The sequence below is a fragment of the Vigna unguiculata genome, chromosome 3 (assembly GCF_037176805.1).
Source record: "Vigna unguiculata cultivar grain cowpea cultivar isolate G323 ecotype 2 chromosome 3, ASM3717680v1, whole genome shotgun sequence".
Taxonomy (NCBI): Eukaryota; Viridiplantae; Streptophyta; class Magnoliopsida; order Fabales; family Fabaceae; genus Vigna; species Vigna unguiculata.
In genome coordinates, this window is record NC_140794.1 from 27,938,537 (window position 1) to 27,953,760 (window position 15,224).

The 15,224-nt window shown below is 42.0% G+C and overlaps 1 protein-coding gene across 1 annotated transcript; it reads left to right on the forward strand.

The window, feature by feature from the left end:
• Positions 1 to 843: 843 nt before the first annotated feature.
• LOC114178791 (cytochrome P450 89A2-like) lies at positions 844 to 2,460 on the forward strand. The gene has a single exon (XM_028064881.2). The coding sequence runs from the start codon at positions 879 to 881 to the stop codon at positions 2,388 to 2,390; it is 1,512 nt and encodes a 503-aa protein (XP_027920682.1). The 5' UTR covers positions 844 to 878; the 3' UTR covers positions 2,391 to 2,460.
• Positions 2,461 to 15,224: the final 12,764 nt, after the last annotated feature.

Below are 15,224 nucleotides of genomic sequence, written 5' to 3' on the forward strand. Positions count from 1 at the left end.
TTGTTCAGGGGGAGGGGAAAATGGATTTTGGGTTTATGACAACTGAGACGGGTTGGGGGATTGAGCAATGAAAGAAGAGAGGTGCGGGGAATTGTTGGTGGAGAGGGATTCGGGATAGAGGGAACAATTTGAAGATTGAAATTGGGTTAGGGTTTGTCGAAGAGGGGTTTTGGGGTTTCAACAATCACGGCAGAAGGGGTTCTCTCATGGTGGAGCAGAGGTGTGTGTGTGTGCGGGAAGGGTTTTGTGGTGCGATTTCAAGAACATGTAGAGCATAGGTTTGTGTGTGGGAAGGGTCTTGTGGGGCGGTTTCGGGAAGAGGAGGAGTAGCGGTGTGTGTGCGGGAAGGGTAGCAGAGGAGGAGACTGGTTTTGAAAGACCAATATCAAAACAGTGAGTGTTCTGTGATGAGTGGTCAGTGGCGTGTGATGAGTGGGGAAGTAGCTACACGTGCGAGTGCGTCCCCAAACGCTTCACCACTGTCATTTCATTTGTCAGTTATAAGAAAACAAAATTAAATGAAATAGCTGATGCCACGTCAGGTGATAACAAAAGTGGTCATATTTGAGTGTCAATGTATCATTTCTCTAATAATATTTTGACACACTTTTTTATCCATTTTTAACTTATCACTTTAATCATCTTTCAATTATATATTTTGAATTTTACTTAATAATGTGATATAATGATCTAAAAATAATTGGAGTAATAAATTAAAAGATGATAAAAGAAAGTAGGTCAAAATATAATTATTGTATATTAAAATAAGTTTGGAAGATATTTTTAAGGGACTAAACTGTCCTTTACGCATTGTTTGTGGTTCTTATATTTGGGCGCCTTATCTACAACAACACTGGTCTCATTCTGGTGGAAAGGTGATGCAACAAGCAACACTCATGGAAGCCTGGTTCATCATCGTAGTCTCTGCGTGCGTCTGCGTCATCGTAAGAGCCATATTCTCTCTTCAAACCAAAACCATCAACACCCCTCCAGGCCCTCTTCACATCCCAATCCTCACAAGCATCCAATGGCTCCTCAAATCCTTCAGCCAACTCGAGCCGATTCTCCGAAACCTCCACGCCAAGTTCGGCCCCATCGTCACCATCCGCATCGGATCTCAACGAGCCATATTCATCGCCGACCGCACCCTCGCCCACCAAGCCCTCGTCCAAAATGGTTCCGTCTTCTCCGACCGCCCCAAGGCTCTCGCCGCCTCCAAAATCCTCACCAGCGACCAACGCAATATCAGCTCCGCCTCCTACGGCCCCACGTGGCGTATCCTCCGCCGAAACCTCACCTCCGAGATGCTCCACCACTCACGCGTCAAGTCCTTCTCCGGGATCCGCAACTGGGTCCTCCACACCCTCCTCACTCACCTTAAATCCGATTCTCAATCCAATGATTCCGTCAAAGTCATTGATCACTTCCAATACGCCATGTTCTGCTTGCTCGTCTTCATGTGCTTCGGGGAGCGACTCGACGAGGGCAAAGTCAGAGACGTCGAGCGCGTCCAACGACAGTTACTTCTAGGGTTTAGCAGGTACAACATCCTTAATTTCTGGCCCAAAGTCACCCGCGTTTTGCTCCGCGAACGTTGGGAGGAGATGCTTAGGTTTCGCCAGGAGCAGGAGGACGTGATGATTCCACTTATAAGAGCCAGGAAGCAAAAGCAAGGCAAGGAGGAAGGCGTTGTTTCGTATGTTGATACTTTGTTGGGTTTGGAGTTGCCCGAGGAGAAACGCAAGCTCAACGAAGAGGAGATTGTGACGCTGTGCAATGAGTTTTTGAACGGGGGCACGGACACCACTTCCACGGCGTTGCAGTGGATCATGGCGAATTTGGTAAAGTACCCACATGTGCAAGAGAGGTTGGTGGGCGAGATAAGGGAGGTGATGGGTGAGAGAGAAGACGGAGAAGTGAAAGAAGAAGACTTGGAGAAATTAGCTTATCTGAAGGCTGTGATTTTGGAGGGTTTGAGGCGCCACCCACCTGGGCACTTTGTGTTGCCTCATGCAGTGAGTGAGGACGTGGTTTTGAATGATTACTTGGTCCCTAAGAATGGGACAGTGAATTTCATGGTGGCAGAGATGGGGTGGGACCCTAAGGTGTGGGAGGATCCAATGGCGTTTAAGCCAGAGAGGTTTATGAATGATGAAGGGTTTGACATTACTGGTAGTAAAGAGATCAAAATGATGCCTTTTGGTGCAGGGAGAAGGATTTGCCCTGGCTATAATCTAGCGTTGCTTCACTTGGAGTACTTTGTGGCTAATCTGGTTTGGAACTTTGAGTGGAAGATTCCAGAGGGAGGGGACGTGGATTTATCAGAGAAACAAGAGTTCACTGTGGTAATGAAAAATCCATTGCAGGTTCATCTTTCTCCTAGGATCTAGACTCTACCCACCTTATCATATAATAATAAGGCCTCCCAATAATTGTTTGAAAAATATATTTTTATGATTACAGTACTGCGTAATCTGCGCTTTGCTAGCACGTGTAGCACATAATAAAAGGATAATCGTTCGGACCGTATGGTATTTTGATAAAAAAAAATTTATAAAATTTAATAAAATTTACTTTTCAATACATAACAATTTTTTTTTTTGAGTCACATCAAATTTGTTGCATTACCAAAAGTTTGTCGACAATACTTTCTTAAAACATAATTATCCTGACCATTTAGTACTTACGACTAGTGAGCAAAAGTTGAATGAGAAATAGTTGAAAGAAAGATTTTGTCATCAAGCAAACGAACCGATGGTCCAACCAAATATTTAAAGAAACGCAAAACGACAAATTTGTTTCTCATAATTATTAGTTATGCCTAAGTTTTAGAGGGAATTATGATTCATATCAAGACTTTCAATAAAAGGTATTTAATGAATCATTTTCTATAATACATTATCAGTCAATATATTTGTCTAATATTTGAATCAAACGCTAAAACGAATTATTTTATAAGTAACTATTTATAAAAAAAAAAAAATCTGTCTTTGAACTATACTCATTCAAGAATTTAGGAGATCCTTAAAGTAGAACATTGTTTCCTTTTAGATTTGCAGGTTATTTTTTATCTTAAATGTTATAATTACGCTTTTTATATCACGATTCTATATTATTTTATTATTGATTCTTTTATTATTATTATTATTATTATTATTATTATTATTTTATTAAAAAGTAGTAACTCAAATAAAAGTTCAGATCCATTCGATTATGAGAAAGATTACGGAATATCTTCCAATTTCTCTTGATTATATCCCTTGTAAAGGAATTATAATTCTATTTTTATTACCTCTATGGACATATTTTTAGAATAACACCACTATTAAAGTACTTTAGAAAAACTATTGGCAATAAGTTTATATTGGACACTAGGCAAGGCAAGGATGGTTGGATGATTTTATAAAATATATTTATAAGTGTTTTGAAAGGGATATCCAACATGTCATTCAATGTTTAGTAAAAAAAACTGACAAAAACGTAATTTTATATCGCATTCTCCCAATTGAGCCATGTCCAATTCTTCAATGCAAATTACACATGATTCTACTGTAGAAAATGAGTTTAAACAATTATCACTACACGTATAAGGCCCAGTTTTATTTCTGTCCTAATGTTTAAGGGTTGGCCTTAATATGTTGGGCCTAAGGGGGTGGCCCATAGGGTGCTAAGGCCCTAAAGTTGCTAGGGTTTCCAATTCTGATTCATTCTTGCAAAACAGAACCCTAAGCGCTGCCCCCTTACTTTCAGGACGCTCTGCTAGGGCTTGACTCCGGATCTTGGCCAAAGATTTCTCGAGCTCAGCTTTGTTTTCGTTCCATGTAAGTGTTTCTCAAGTTCGTACCTGTACTCCCTAAAGCTTATTTTTGTGTTCTTCCTTCTAAGGTTCCATAATAACTTTGTTCTTCCTTTGCCCCGTTGTTCTTCCATTTTCTGAGACCACTTCTCAAACTGTTGCACTCCGTAGTTGGTGTCGAGGTCTCGTATAAGCCCTCTCCAGGTAAGGGAAGCTAGACTTCGCGTTTTGATTCACTTTTGTATGTGTTGGTTCTGTTTCGAGTTCTGGTACTAGTATGTTGCTTATGATGATGTAAAAAGGCTTTGGGTGCTGTCATGAGTGAGTCTGTGTTTGAGCATGCGTGGAATAGTGGTGGAAACTGATATACTCGCCCAGGCGAGCTCATCTCGCCCAGGCGAGAATAGCGGGAACTCGCTCAGGTTTCTGCTCAAGCGCTCGCCTAGGCGAGCTGCTGTATTTTTGAGCGACGAACAGTCTCGCCTAAGCGAGAGCTCGCGACATTTTCCAGGAGCCATTGTTGCAGTCTCGCCTAAGCGAGAGTCTACTATTTGAGCGAGAGCACTCTTCTTGCCTGAGCGAGACCTCTTTTGGGTTTTTTGGTATGCTTTGTTTCTTGAATGTTGATGGTTGTTTGATTGGCTGGTTCATTGACTTATTAAGTACAAAGGGGGTGGATATGCATATGCTATGTATGTTATGGGTGAGAACAAATGAATTGGAAATGAGCTTGGCATGAGATATATTTGATGGTTGATCACTCATACTAAATGACATATTAAGGGTATGCATAGGAATTTCATGATTGATTGATAATGTATGAGTAAGGGTGGTTTAGGACATAATTCCATGACCCTTGTAGTGGGGCTCGTGGTAGTGCCTCATCTTACGAACATAATTCCGCGGGCCCTTCTCGGAGGAGTCCCCGGTGGTGCCTCAACAATAGGACCTAATTCCATGGACCCTCTTAGGGGGAGTCAATGGTGGTGCCTCATCGTATGAGCGTAATTCCATAGACCCTCTTAGGGGGGAGTCAATGGTGGTGCCTCATCTATTGGACTTAATTCCATGGACCTCGGGATGATAGCTCATGGCGGTGCCTCAACATAAGGACGTAATTCCACGGAGGTATCGTGGTGGTGCCTCAAGGCCACGACGTAATTCCACGGAGGTGTCGTGGTGGTGCCTCATGTAAGGATGTAATTCCACGAAGGCCTCGTGGTGATGCCTCACTGCTAGGACGTAATTCCATAGTTTGGTGGTGGTGCCTCATCGTATGTATCCGGATAGTCAAGTTTAAAAGTGATGAAGGATTGACCCCAACCAAGGATGAAGGCACATGCTTAAGAAGACTAAGCATGTTTAGAAAGGAAGTTCACTAATCCTTCATCCCTTTCATTTGTGTTTGTTATTTTTGATTCCCTAAGTTGACTTAGTTGAATCAACTTTAGTTGACTTGTTGACCTTTGACTAGGTTTGACTTGTTGACTATAGTTGACTTGACTTAAGCCAACATGCTAATCTATGTTTATTTGCTTTGTAGGTTAATTAGGAGTAAGAAAGTAATGCTAGGTGGCGCATGATGATTGGGGAGCATAAATGATGTGGATGAGAGAGTAAAGCAAAGGCATAAAGCATAAAGTAAAAGGCATAAAACAAGTGTACCTATGTACCTTTGGTCTCCTTTGTTTTTAGCACACTTTGGCCACTTTTTGGAGACATATGAGACACATTCTTTGTCTCCTTTTGTGCTAGAACGAAATTAGCCTTGCACACACCATAGTTGGCTCTTTTGTCTTTCATTTTTGTAACCTTATTTGACCTAGTTTCTAGAAGCTAGGGTTAGGTTTTTGTAGAGACATCCTTAGGTATCTTTTATTTGCTTAGAGGCCCCTAAACTCTTCTATATAAGGGGTGCTCCTAGACATGTAAAAGGGTTGAACATTTTGAAGTAAAAACAGTCTTGTGTCTCAACCATTTGTGAGAGTTTCCTCCCTTGGGAGTGAATACTTTTAAGCCTTATCTTGCATAGCAAGTGGCGGCACACATCCACTCATCTTCAAGGTTGTCATGGCTTCTAGCCTAGCCTTGTAGTGGCGTGCTTCTCACATTTTTACCATTTCTTTCCTTTCCATTTTATGTTTTCTTCTTCCTTTAATTGTTCTTGGTTTTCTATGGTTTATGTGCTTTTCATTTCCTTTTTGTTTTGAATCCATCCATCATCTTCTTCTCTTGAGCTTTGTGAAAGGAACCTTCACATCTAGATAGCTTGCTATCTTAATGTCCAGTGGGGATTTCACTTAGCTTTCTTAATCAACTCACACCATATTCAATAATCTTAAAAAGGAACAAGATAATCCTTCATCATTTGGTATCTAGAGCTAGGTTATCTTGAATATGGTGTTTTTCATGTTCTAACCTTGTCTTGTGTAGCTATCTTTGAATGGTCCACATAAAAACAGTGCTGGCAGCAACGTGTGCGTTTTTGAAAAAAATACTGCAGTTATCTCAGTGGTCCAAAAGTAACGTTCTTTATATCAAAAGAAAGCTCTGTGAGTCTAGTTTCCAACAAAAAAAGAATTAACGCATTTGGAGTTCTGTGGAGAGAGTTATGATCAAATGAGTGAGCAAAGGTCAGAGCTGCCGAGAATACGAAAAACAACGTTTTCAGGTTATGTTGTGGCAATTTTGGCTTCGGTTTTGTGACTCTTTTGCTCCTAAATGTGGTTGGATAACATGTCTTTTGATGCTTACTCTTTGAGCCTCAAATCCATGAGTTTAAATGCATGATAGCTACATGTTTGTGTCTTTGTGTATATCATGTTGAGTCTTTAAATGTGTCTAACTTTTGCTTGAGTCATATGTCATATGCTAACTTGAAGTTTTCTTATTCTTGTTTTTCCAAGTATTTGAATCTTGCTTTCACTTTATGTCTTGCTTGATGTATGCTCCATGAAATTGATTTTGGCCTAAAACTTGAGGAACTAAGTGTCCAAGCCACCTAAAACTCTTTCTCACCATTTTATGAAGCTAGTTGTGAAAAGAAGAAAATTTTTACACCAAAATTTGTCAAAAAAACCGAGAGCAAACTTGCTCATTGGTGAACTCAAAGTGTGTTTGTCACTAAGTGTTATGATACTAGTTTTCATGCTTGAGAAAGGGGTGATATTGGCAAATTAGTTCCATTCTTTGACTTGGTTATGATCTTTCTTGGTGTATGCATGATTTAAGACTAGGGAATGCATGTTCAAGTATTTTCCATGTCATTCTTATAATGTGTTTTTCTTGTTTTAGTCTTGTTAAAAGTTTGTCTCAATCTTTTCTTCTTTAGAGTTTAGCATTTCTTGTTTTTGTGCTTTTCTTGCTTGTCTTTAGGTACTCTTGGTTTTGTCATAGTATGTTTGTCTTCTTGAAATTCTTAGTGTTTGAACCGAGCCACTTGTATGCAAGAAAAGGATTTTTGAACAAAGAGTTTTCTTCACTCCTTGGAGGAGCTTTGAGTGTAGCCTTGCCTTGTTACTTTGGGAGTGTGATCTAAACACTTGGATTGCATTTTGGGTTGGATTTGGTCTCGATTTTCATGTTGTCTAACCCCTAATCCATTTATTTTGTCTCGGATTTGAGTGTTTTTGTTGTAGGAATCATGGCAAGTTCATCAAATGCACCTATACCAAAAAAAATAATACATTGATGAGATTGCTTCGGGATTTGGAGTTGTCTAGGAAGGAGGCCTTTGAACAATTGAGAAAGGACAAGGAGTAAAGTGACCTAAGAATCCAAGAGCACATTCAAAGGCTTGAAGCTAAGGAGCAAGAAAGAGAGGCTAGGAAAAGAGGGCATTCTAGGCGCAAACCATCACAAGAGAAGCAAACTCCAAAGATTCCTAAGTTCAAAGGAGAAAATGACCCAAACATGTACATTGAGTGGGAACAAAAAGTGGACCAAATTTTTACCATTCATGTAGTTAGTCATCAAAAGCAAGTAGATTTGGTAGTCTTAGAGTTTGAGGATTATGCCATGACTTGGTGGCATCAATTATGTATGGACAATATTAACCAAGAGTCACTCGCGACTTCTTGGAGGGACCTTAAAAATTTGATGCGCGCTAGATTTGTTCCTTCCTACTATAGGAGGGAGACTCTTTTGAAGCTCCAAAGGCTTCAAAAGGGGTCCATGTGTGCGAATGAATATTACAAGTTAATGGAGTCCATGCTTCTAAAAGTAAGACTCCAATTTGAAAGTGAAGAGGAAAAGGTAGCTAGATTTGTGAGTGGGTTAAGGAGGAGCCACATACAACACAACCATGCAACGAAACGGGTAAGCTAGAGCCAACAACATATGCATCATAAAGCCAAAAGCATTTTCATCATCTCACATCCAAATAATCAACCAAACATGTTATGACTCTTAATCAATACACTACGACTCGACTCGACTCATCCGGATACGTATAACTTGGTCGGATTCAGCGGATGCTTGCACTTGTGGTGGATACCTCTGCTCGACCCTGAGCTGCTCACCCCCGAGCTATGTGTTACAAGTGTTACGATGAATCAAATCTCCTCACCACAAGGTTAGCCCTTGATGAATTTCAGGCCTCCTGCTACTCTCACCACAGGGATCAGTCCGCTCTAAGTGAGACTAACTGGCCCCCTTAGAGTGTCAGGATGCAGTCCTTACCTTGAATCCTTACCTAGTTATACAGATGGGGCACCACCATGAACACCCACTAACAGGGGCCATGGAATTACGTCCCGACCACTGAAGCGCAACCTTGAAAGTCTCACCTAGAGACCCCAAGGTATCATGCACTGACACAGACCAACATACATATACAACCAGGGATTTATACATACATTGTACACAAGGTTTCAACCCAAAACCCACAACAAAACTCCATTGCTCATATGTTGAATCATTACTAACTTGTTATTCTCGATCATGAGTAAGGTGTTTCCCCTCATGCCAACCATACCAAAGCTTTACCAACCACCAAGATTCATTATTGCTCATACCAAGTTTGTGACCCCACACACACACATATGTAACCAACTCATCATATACAAGTCATGTAGGGATCATGCCAACTTTCATGCCAAACCCATCATTTGTAATCCAGGAAATCATACCACGTATACCTCATACTCCATTATATACATATCACTCATCATGCATTCATACCCAACCAAAACAGACCATTCGAGAATAAACAAATATTCAATCACAGTACTGCCTCGCCCAGCACCTCGCTCAGGCTGAGGGATCTCGCTCAGGCGAGACAGTCTCGCCCAGACGAGTCCCCTTCCGCCTAGGCGAGGGCTCAACAAGAATAAGAAGGCAACGCGGGATCTCACTTAAGCGAGATCCCTCTCGTTTAAGCGAGATCCCTCTCGCCTGGGCGAGTTGTGTGCTCGCTCAAAACACACCCTGGTCGCCTGAGCGACCACTCGCGCAGGAAGCTCTGGGCGAGCCTCTGCACATCTCGCTTGGGCGAGTCAAGCTCGTCTGGGCGAGTCAAGCTCGCCTGGGCGAGTCAAGCTCGCCTGGGCGAGTCTAACAGTGTCCACCACTGTTCGCACCTGCAACGCGCATGTTTTACAGACCAACCAATCATACAAAGTACTTTCACGCATCAAAACAAAGAATTTAACCATACAATTAGTAACCAACCCGTAAACAAGTTAAAACAACACAGAACTGGAAACCCTAACTTCTCGTACTTGGAGGAAGGGTTAACGGAAGTCTTGGCAGCACGATAGCTAGTACTATTGTCCCGAGAACAGCTAAAGAGCTGGAAAACAGTGGAGGAACAGAACCAAGGGAAATTTGTTACGAAGACCTAACTGGACTTAATGCCAAGGAAAAATACATACAAGCTAAGAGGCACTTACGCGGAGTAGGAACTGGTCTGAGCTAGCTCGAAAGGGACCTTAGGCAAACCCTAGCAGAGTGTTCTGTGAGGGGTAAGGAGAGTGACGGCTGCTGGATTTTTCTGCAAGAGTGCAAAGTGAGGGTTAGGGCATCCTGAAAGGGGTTTTATCAATTGGGCCAACCCTAGGCCCAAACACAAGAGGGCAGAAAATTAGTAAGCCAAAATTAATGGGCCTTACATTCTCCCCAACAAGAAAATTTTCGACCTCGAAAAATGAAGACTCACCAGGTAAATAGATGTGGATGTGATTTTCTCATGTCCTCCTCTAACTCCCACGTCGAGTCACCCGTCCTCCGATCCCAGATGACTTTAACAAGACTAACGGTCTTCCCACGACGTTCCTCAACCTTGCTATCCTCAAGAGCGATGGGTGGTACTTCCACTGTGAGATCTTCCCTGATCTATATATCCTCAGCCTCCAACACGTGGGCCGGATCAAATACATACTTCCTCAGCTATGAGACATGAAACACTGGATGTAGGTTTTCCAACGGTGGGGGTAAAACTATCTCGTAGGCCACCGGTCCGATCCTCCTCGTGATCTGATATGGGCCAAGGAATTTAGGCGAAAGCTTCCTTGAGCGGAGAGCCCTTCCCACGGCCGTGGTTCGGGTCACCCTCAAGAATACATGATCTCCCGCTGCAAACTCCAAAGGCCTCCTCCTACGATCAGCATAGGCCTTCTACCTACTCTGAGAAGTCAGCATCCTATCTCTCACCATCCTCACCTTCTTGGTGGTCTGCTCTAACAACTCTGGTCCAACCAACACTGCCTCTCCATCCTGATACCAGCAAAGAGGAGTCCTACACCTCCTGCCATAAAGAGCCTCGTATGGCGTCATGCCAATGCTCGCATGAAAACTGTTGTTGTAGGTGAACTCAATCAAAGGCAATACTTCATCCCAAGCTCCCAGGTGGTCCAATATGTATGTCCTCAACAAGTCTTCTAATGATTGGATCGTCCTTTCAGACTGACCATCGGTCTAAGGGTGATAAGCTGAACTCATGGTGAGCTTGCTACCCATAGCATCCTGTAGCGTCTGCCAAAACCGGGATGTGAACCGTGGGTCTCTGTCGGAAACTATGCTCGAAGGGACCCCATGAAGCCTGACTATCTCCTTAATGTACAATTGGGCCAGCTTGGCCATAGACATTCTCAAGTTCATCGCCAGGAAGTGTGCACTCTTAGTCAGTCGATCTACTATCACCCAGATGGCGTCATGTCCTCTAAATGTTCGTGGCAAATGGGTCACAAAGTCTATCGAGATGCTATCCCATTTCCACACCGGTACCTCCAATGACTGTAGAATTCCCCCGGGTCTCTGGTGCTCCACCTTCGCCTTCTGACACGTCAGACAAGCGGATACAAACTGTGCCACATCCTTCTTCATCCCCTGCCACCAGAAGGTTTTCTTGAGGTCCTGGTACATCTTAGTCATGCCAGGATGCAAGCTAAGACGACTCTTGTGTCCTTCCTCAAGGATCAACTTCTTCACCTCAGCATCATCAGGTATACATACTCTGCCTCGAAACCTCAGTATGCCATCATCACTCACGACGAAGTCTCTGGCTTCCTCTGATCCAAGCTGTTCCCTAACCTTGTTCAGACCCGCATCCAACAACTGCCTCTCTCTGATCGAGTCCAAGAAGTCACTAGATATAGTAAGGGTACTACACCTAATGGACTCGGACCCCAACTCCACCTGTAGCCTCATGTCTCTGAACTTCTCTAATAGCTCCACCTCTTTTATCATGAAATGTGCCGTATGTACCGTCTTCCTACTCAGAGCATTTGCCACCATATTTGCCTTCCCCGGGTGATATACGAGCTCGAAGTCATAGTCCTTCAGGAATTCCATCCATCTCCTTTGCCTCATGTTAAGCTCCTTCTGGTCAAACAAGTACTTGAGGCTCTTATGATCGCTGAACACTCGGAACTGAGCACCATAAAGATAGTGCCTCCAGATCTTCAAGGCAAAAACTATAGCCGCCAACTCTAGGTCATGAGTAGGGTAGTTACGCTCATGTATCTTAAGTTGTCTCGAAGCATATGCCACGACCTTCTTCTCTTGCATCAGAACACAACCAAGTCCAAGATGAGACGCGTCGCAGTAAACTTCAAACGGTTTCCCCACATCCGGAATTACCAATACCAATATAGGAGCACTCGTCAATCTCCTCTTTAGCTCTTGGAAAATTTCCTCACACTTATCTGTCCAAGTGAAAGGTTGGTCCTTCCGAGTAAGCAAAGTCAGAGGCGCCACTATCTTGGAGAATCCCTCTATGAATCTCCTATAGTAACCCGCTAACCCCACAAAGCTCCTGATCTCTGTGGCCGATTTAGGACTTTCCCACTTTACCACCGCCTCGACCTTTGCCGGGTCCACTGCAATCCCCTGAGCAGATATCACATGCCCCAAAAACTGAACTTCATCCATCCAGAACTCACACTTGGACAACTTGGCATACAGCTGCTTCTCTCTCAAAACACCAAGCACCAACCTCAGGTGTTCTGCATGTTCCTCCTGCGTTCGGGAGTAGATAAGTGATATCGCTGTCGTTAGGCGATCAAATTACCACTACTTTAGCAACTTCAGTATTGCCAGTTTGTAGTGAAGAAAATAGTTAGGGTTAAGATAACCCTGAGTCGTCTCACAACGAATACGGAATTGATCTCAAATATTTAATTCTCAAAAATGCAATTTAAAACTAGCAACTATAAAAATAGGGGAGGTTTTGATATGCAAAGAAAATGACACAGAAGATTGTAAACACAGTAATAGTAAATAGGTCAATTCCACTGCTTTTTCTAAATAAGATTCTTCATTGGTTATCTAGAGATTATTGTTAAATTAATTATTGTTGTTGATTTACAAATAGATCAATGTAAAGACTCAATTCATTTGTTGGCATCCTCACTTTTAATCAAAGTACAGTCTCAATTAAAAGTGAGAATTGTTAGATTGTCCATAGTAAATTTAATCAAAGTACAGTCTCAATTAATTTTACTATGCCTAATCATGTCTATTCCTTTGTTTCTTTACCAAATAGAAAACTTAATTAATCAAAGTAAAGTCTTGACTAATTTTAGTTAAAGTAATTACCTCTAATTAAATTAAAGTCTCAATTATTGGCAAAAACTTATTTAATCAAATGAAAGTTTCTAAACAAAATCAAAGTAAAGTCTCAATTTAATTTAAAAACCTTTTAACTCATATGATTAGCATGTATGTAGATTTAAAATCATTATTTTCTATTCGATTAAGAAGCAAAGGACATAGATAAACAAAAACCACAACAATAATCAAAATAACAAAACATATAAATTCATCTAACCTCAGAATCCATTTAAGAAATTACAGTGGAATCAACCCTTAAAAGCTTAGCCCTCCATGGCTTTGATGGAATACATGATGATATGAAAGAAAGAAAATAAAAGAAAGAATGAGAGATGTGGTGGAGATGGTATCTGCCAAAACCAGAGAGTTCTAAGTGTCTAAGCTGTGAGTTGTAAAATTGTCAGTCCCCGTTTCTGCTCCCTTAAGTCTCTTTATATAGGCTTCAACTGGACTTTGGGCTTTATCTGTCAGTTGCTAAAATCTTTTATTTTTATTTAATTAATTAGCAACTTAATTCCTGTCCAATTTCCAATTCTGCCCCTCTCATTTAACCATATTTGCAGTTTTGACCAATGTTGACTGCTGACTTTGACCAGTTGACCAGAGTTGACCAGTTGACCAATTTGACTGTCCTATCAGACGCTGACACGTGGCAGTGCAGATTCTCTCTCCAGAAATTAGGGTTTCACTCTCACACTCTTCTCCCTCCCTCGTGACGGCGGCTGCTCCGACGTGTGGCTGCTCCGGCGAGCTCGCGTTGTCACGGTGCAGATTCCGGCGAAGTGCAGGTTCTGGTTCGAGCTCGCGGTTGCGCGGAGAAGATGGAGGCAGCGCTGCTCGATGGTCGTTGGTGCGTCGCGGTGGCGGAACTGGTGCAGAGAATGTGAAGATCTTGCGGTGGCCGTGAATCTGAAGGTGGATTCGAGCTGGTGCAGGTGCGGACGGAAATGGTTGCGCACGGAGCTGCGATGGTTGTCGGAAACGGCGCGCGCGTTGCAGTTCTTGTGTGAAGATGGTGGTGGCGCGCGCGTTGCAGGTGCAGTTCCTGTTCGAAGATGGTGGTGTGCTCGCGGTGGCTGCGGAAATGGAGCACGCGATTTGTGGTGGAACTCCGGCGAGTTGACGGTGGTGGCCGCGGGAGAAGATGGTGGCGCGAAGAAGACGGAGGCGCGGTGGTGGTAGGTGCGCGAACTGTGGCGGCCGGAGATGGCGGCGGCGGCTGCCATGGTTATGGAAGGTGGTAGAGAAAATAAGGGTTAGGGTTTGGGAGATGAAGGTGATGATGACGTGGCAAGATCTGAGTGGTCAATTGGGTGAGTGGAGGATTATGACACGTGGCGGCTTATGGTTGGCTAATTTTAAAAGGTGAGGATTGCCACATGGCATGATCTGGTTGAGTGGAGTTTAAGTGGTAGGAGGGGTGCAACTTAGTGAAAACTGGGGTGCAGAACAGGCTTTTGTTTGGTGGTCTACTTTAGAAGGGGTGTGCAAGTAAAAACTGAGGGTGCATTTAGTTCCTGATTTATTCTTTTTCAGAATTTCTTGATTTTGGACTTATTTTGTAACTTTGAATATTTAAAATCACACTATTAATTGCCCAAAAATAAATTCCAGCTGCATTAACAAACGTTAGAATATCCAATAATATTTTATGCAACTAAAATCAATTTTTACGCCACTTTTACCAAACTTACTCAATAAATCCAATAATCACACATCCTAATTAAATCAATCTTTAAGCACAGAAAATTCAATTAAATCCCCAAATTTAAATATTAAATGAGGGCAAAAATTTGAACTCATCACACACCCACACTTATCCTTTTGCACTCCTGGGCAAAATTGAACAATTTCAAAACTTTTATTCTGAGGTCTTTTATTCCATATTTTCAGTGGATTAAAGAATTGAATACCAATGGAAACAGATCAATCTTCTAGAAATCATGTTGTCATGCACAAACAAATGGATAAAATTCTGTTTTTTCATACATGAGTTAATCTTTTGAGTTTACAAGTTAATCAAATATGAAAGAGAAACACTCAAGTTAAATATATATTTTCTCACCAAGATTCGCTCAAGTGTTTTGCCTTGTGTTTTCACTCAAAATACCCATGCAAGTAAATACTCTCAATGCTTAGCAAGACTCTAATATTCACAGCTTTCAGAAAACATGCATTCAAAAATCATGAGGACTTTTAACAGGTTATGATGAGGCCAAGGCAAAGGTAGGAAAAACTTTAGGATTTGTGTGTTTTTTTTTTTGAAATAGTAAGGAAGAAAGAGTTTTGGAGCACAGTTGCAAAAACAATCTTTACTTCTTCTTCTTTTTTCTTTTTCAGACAGCAATCATTTTTCATTTCAACACTCTGTCATCAA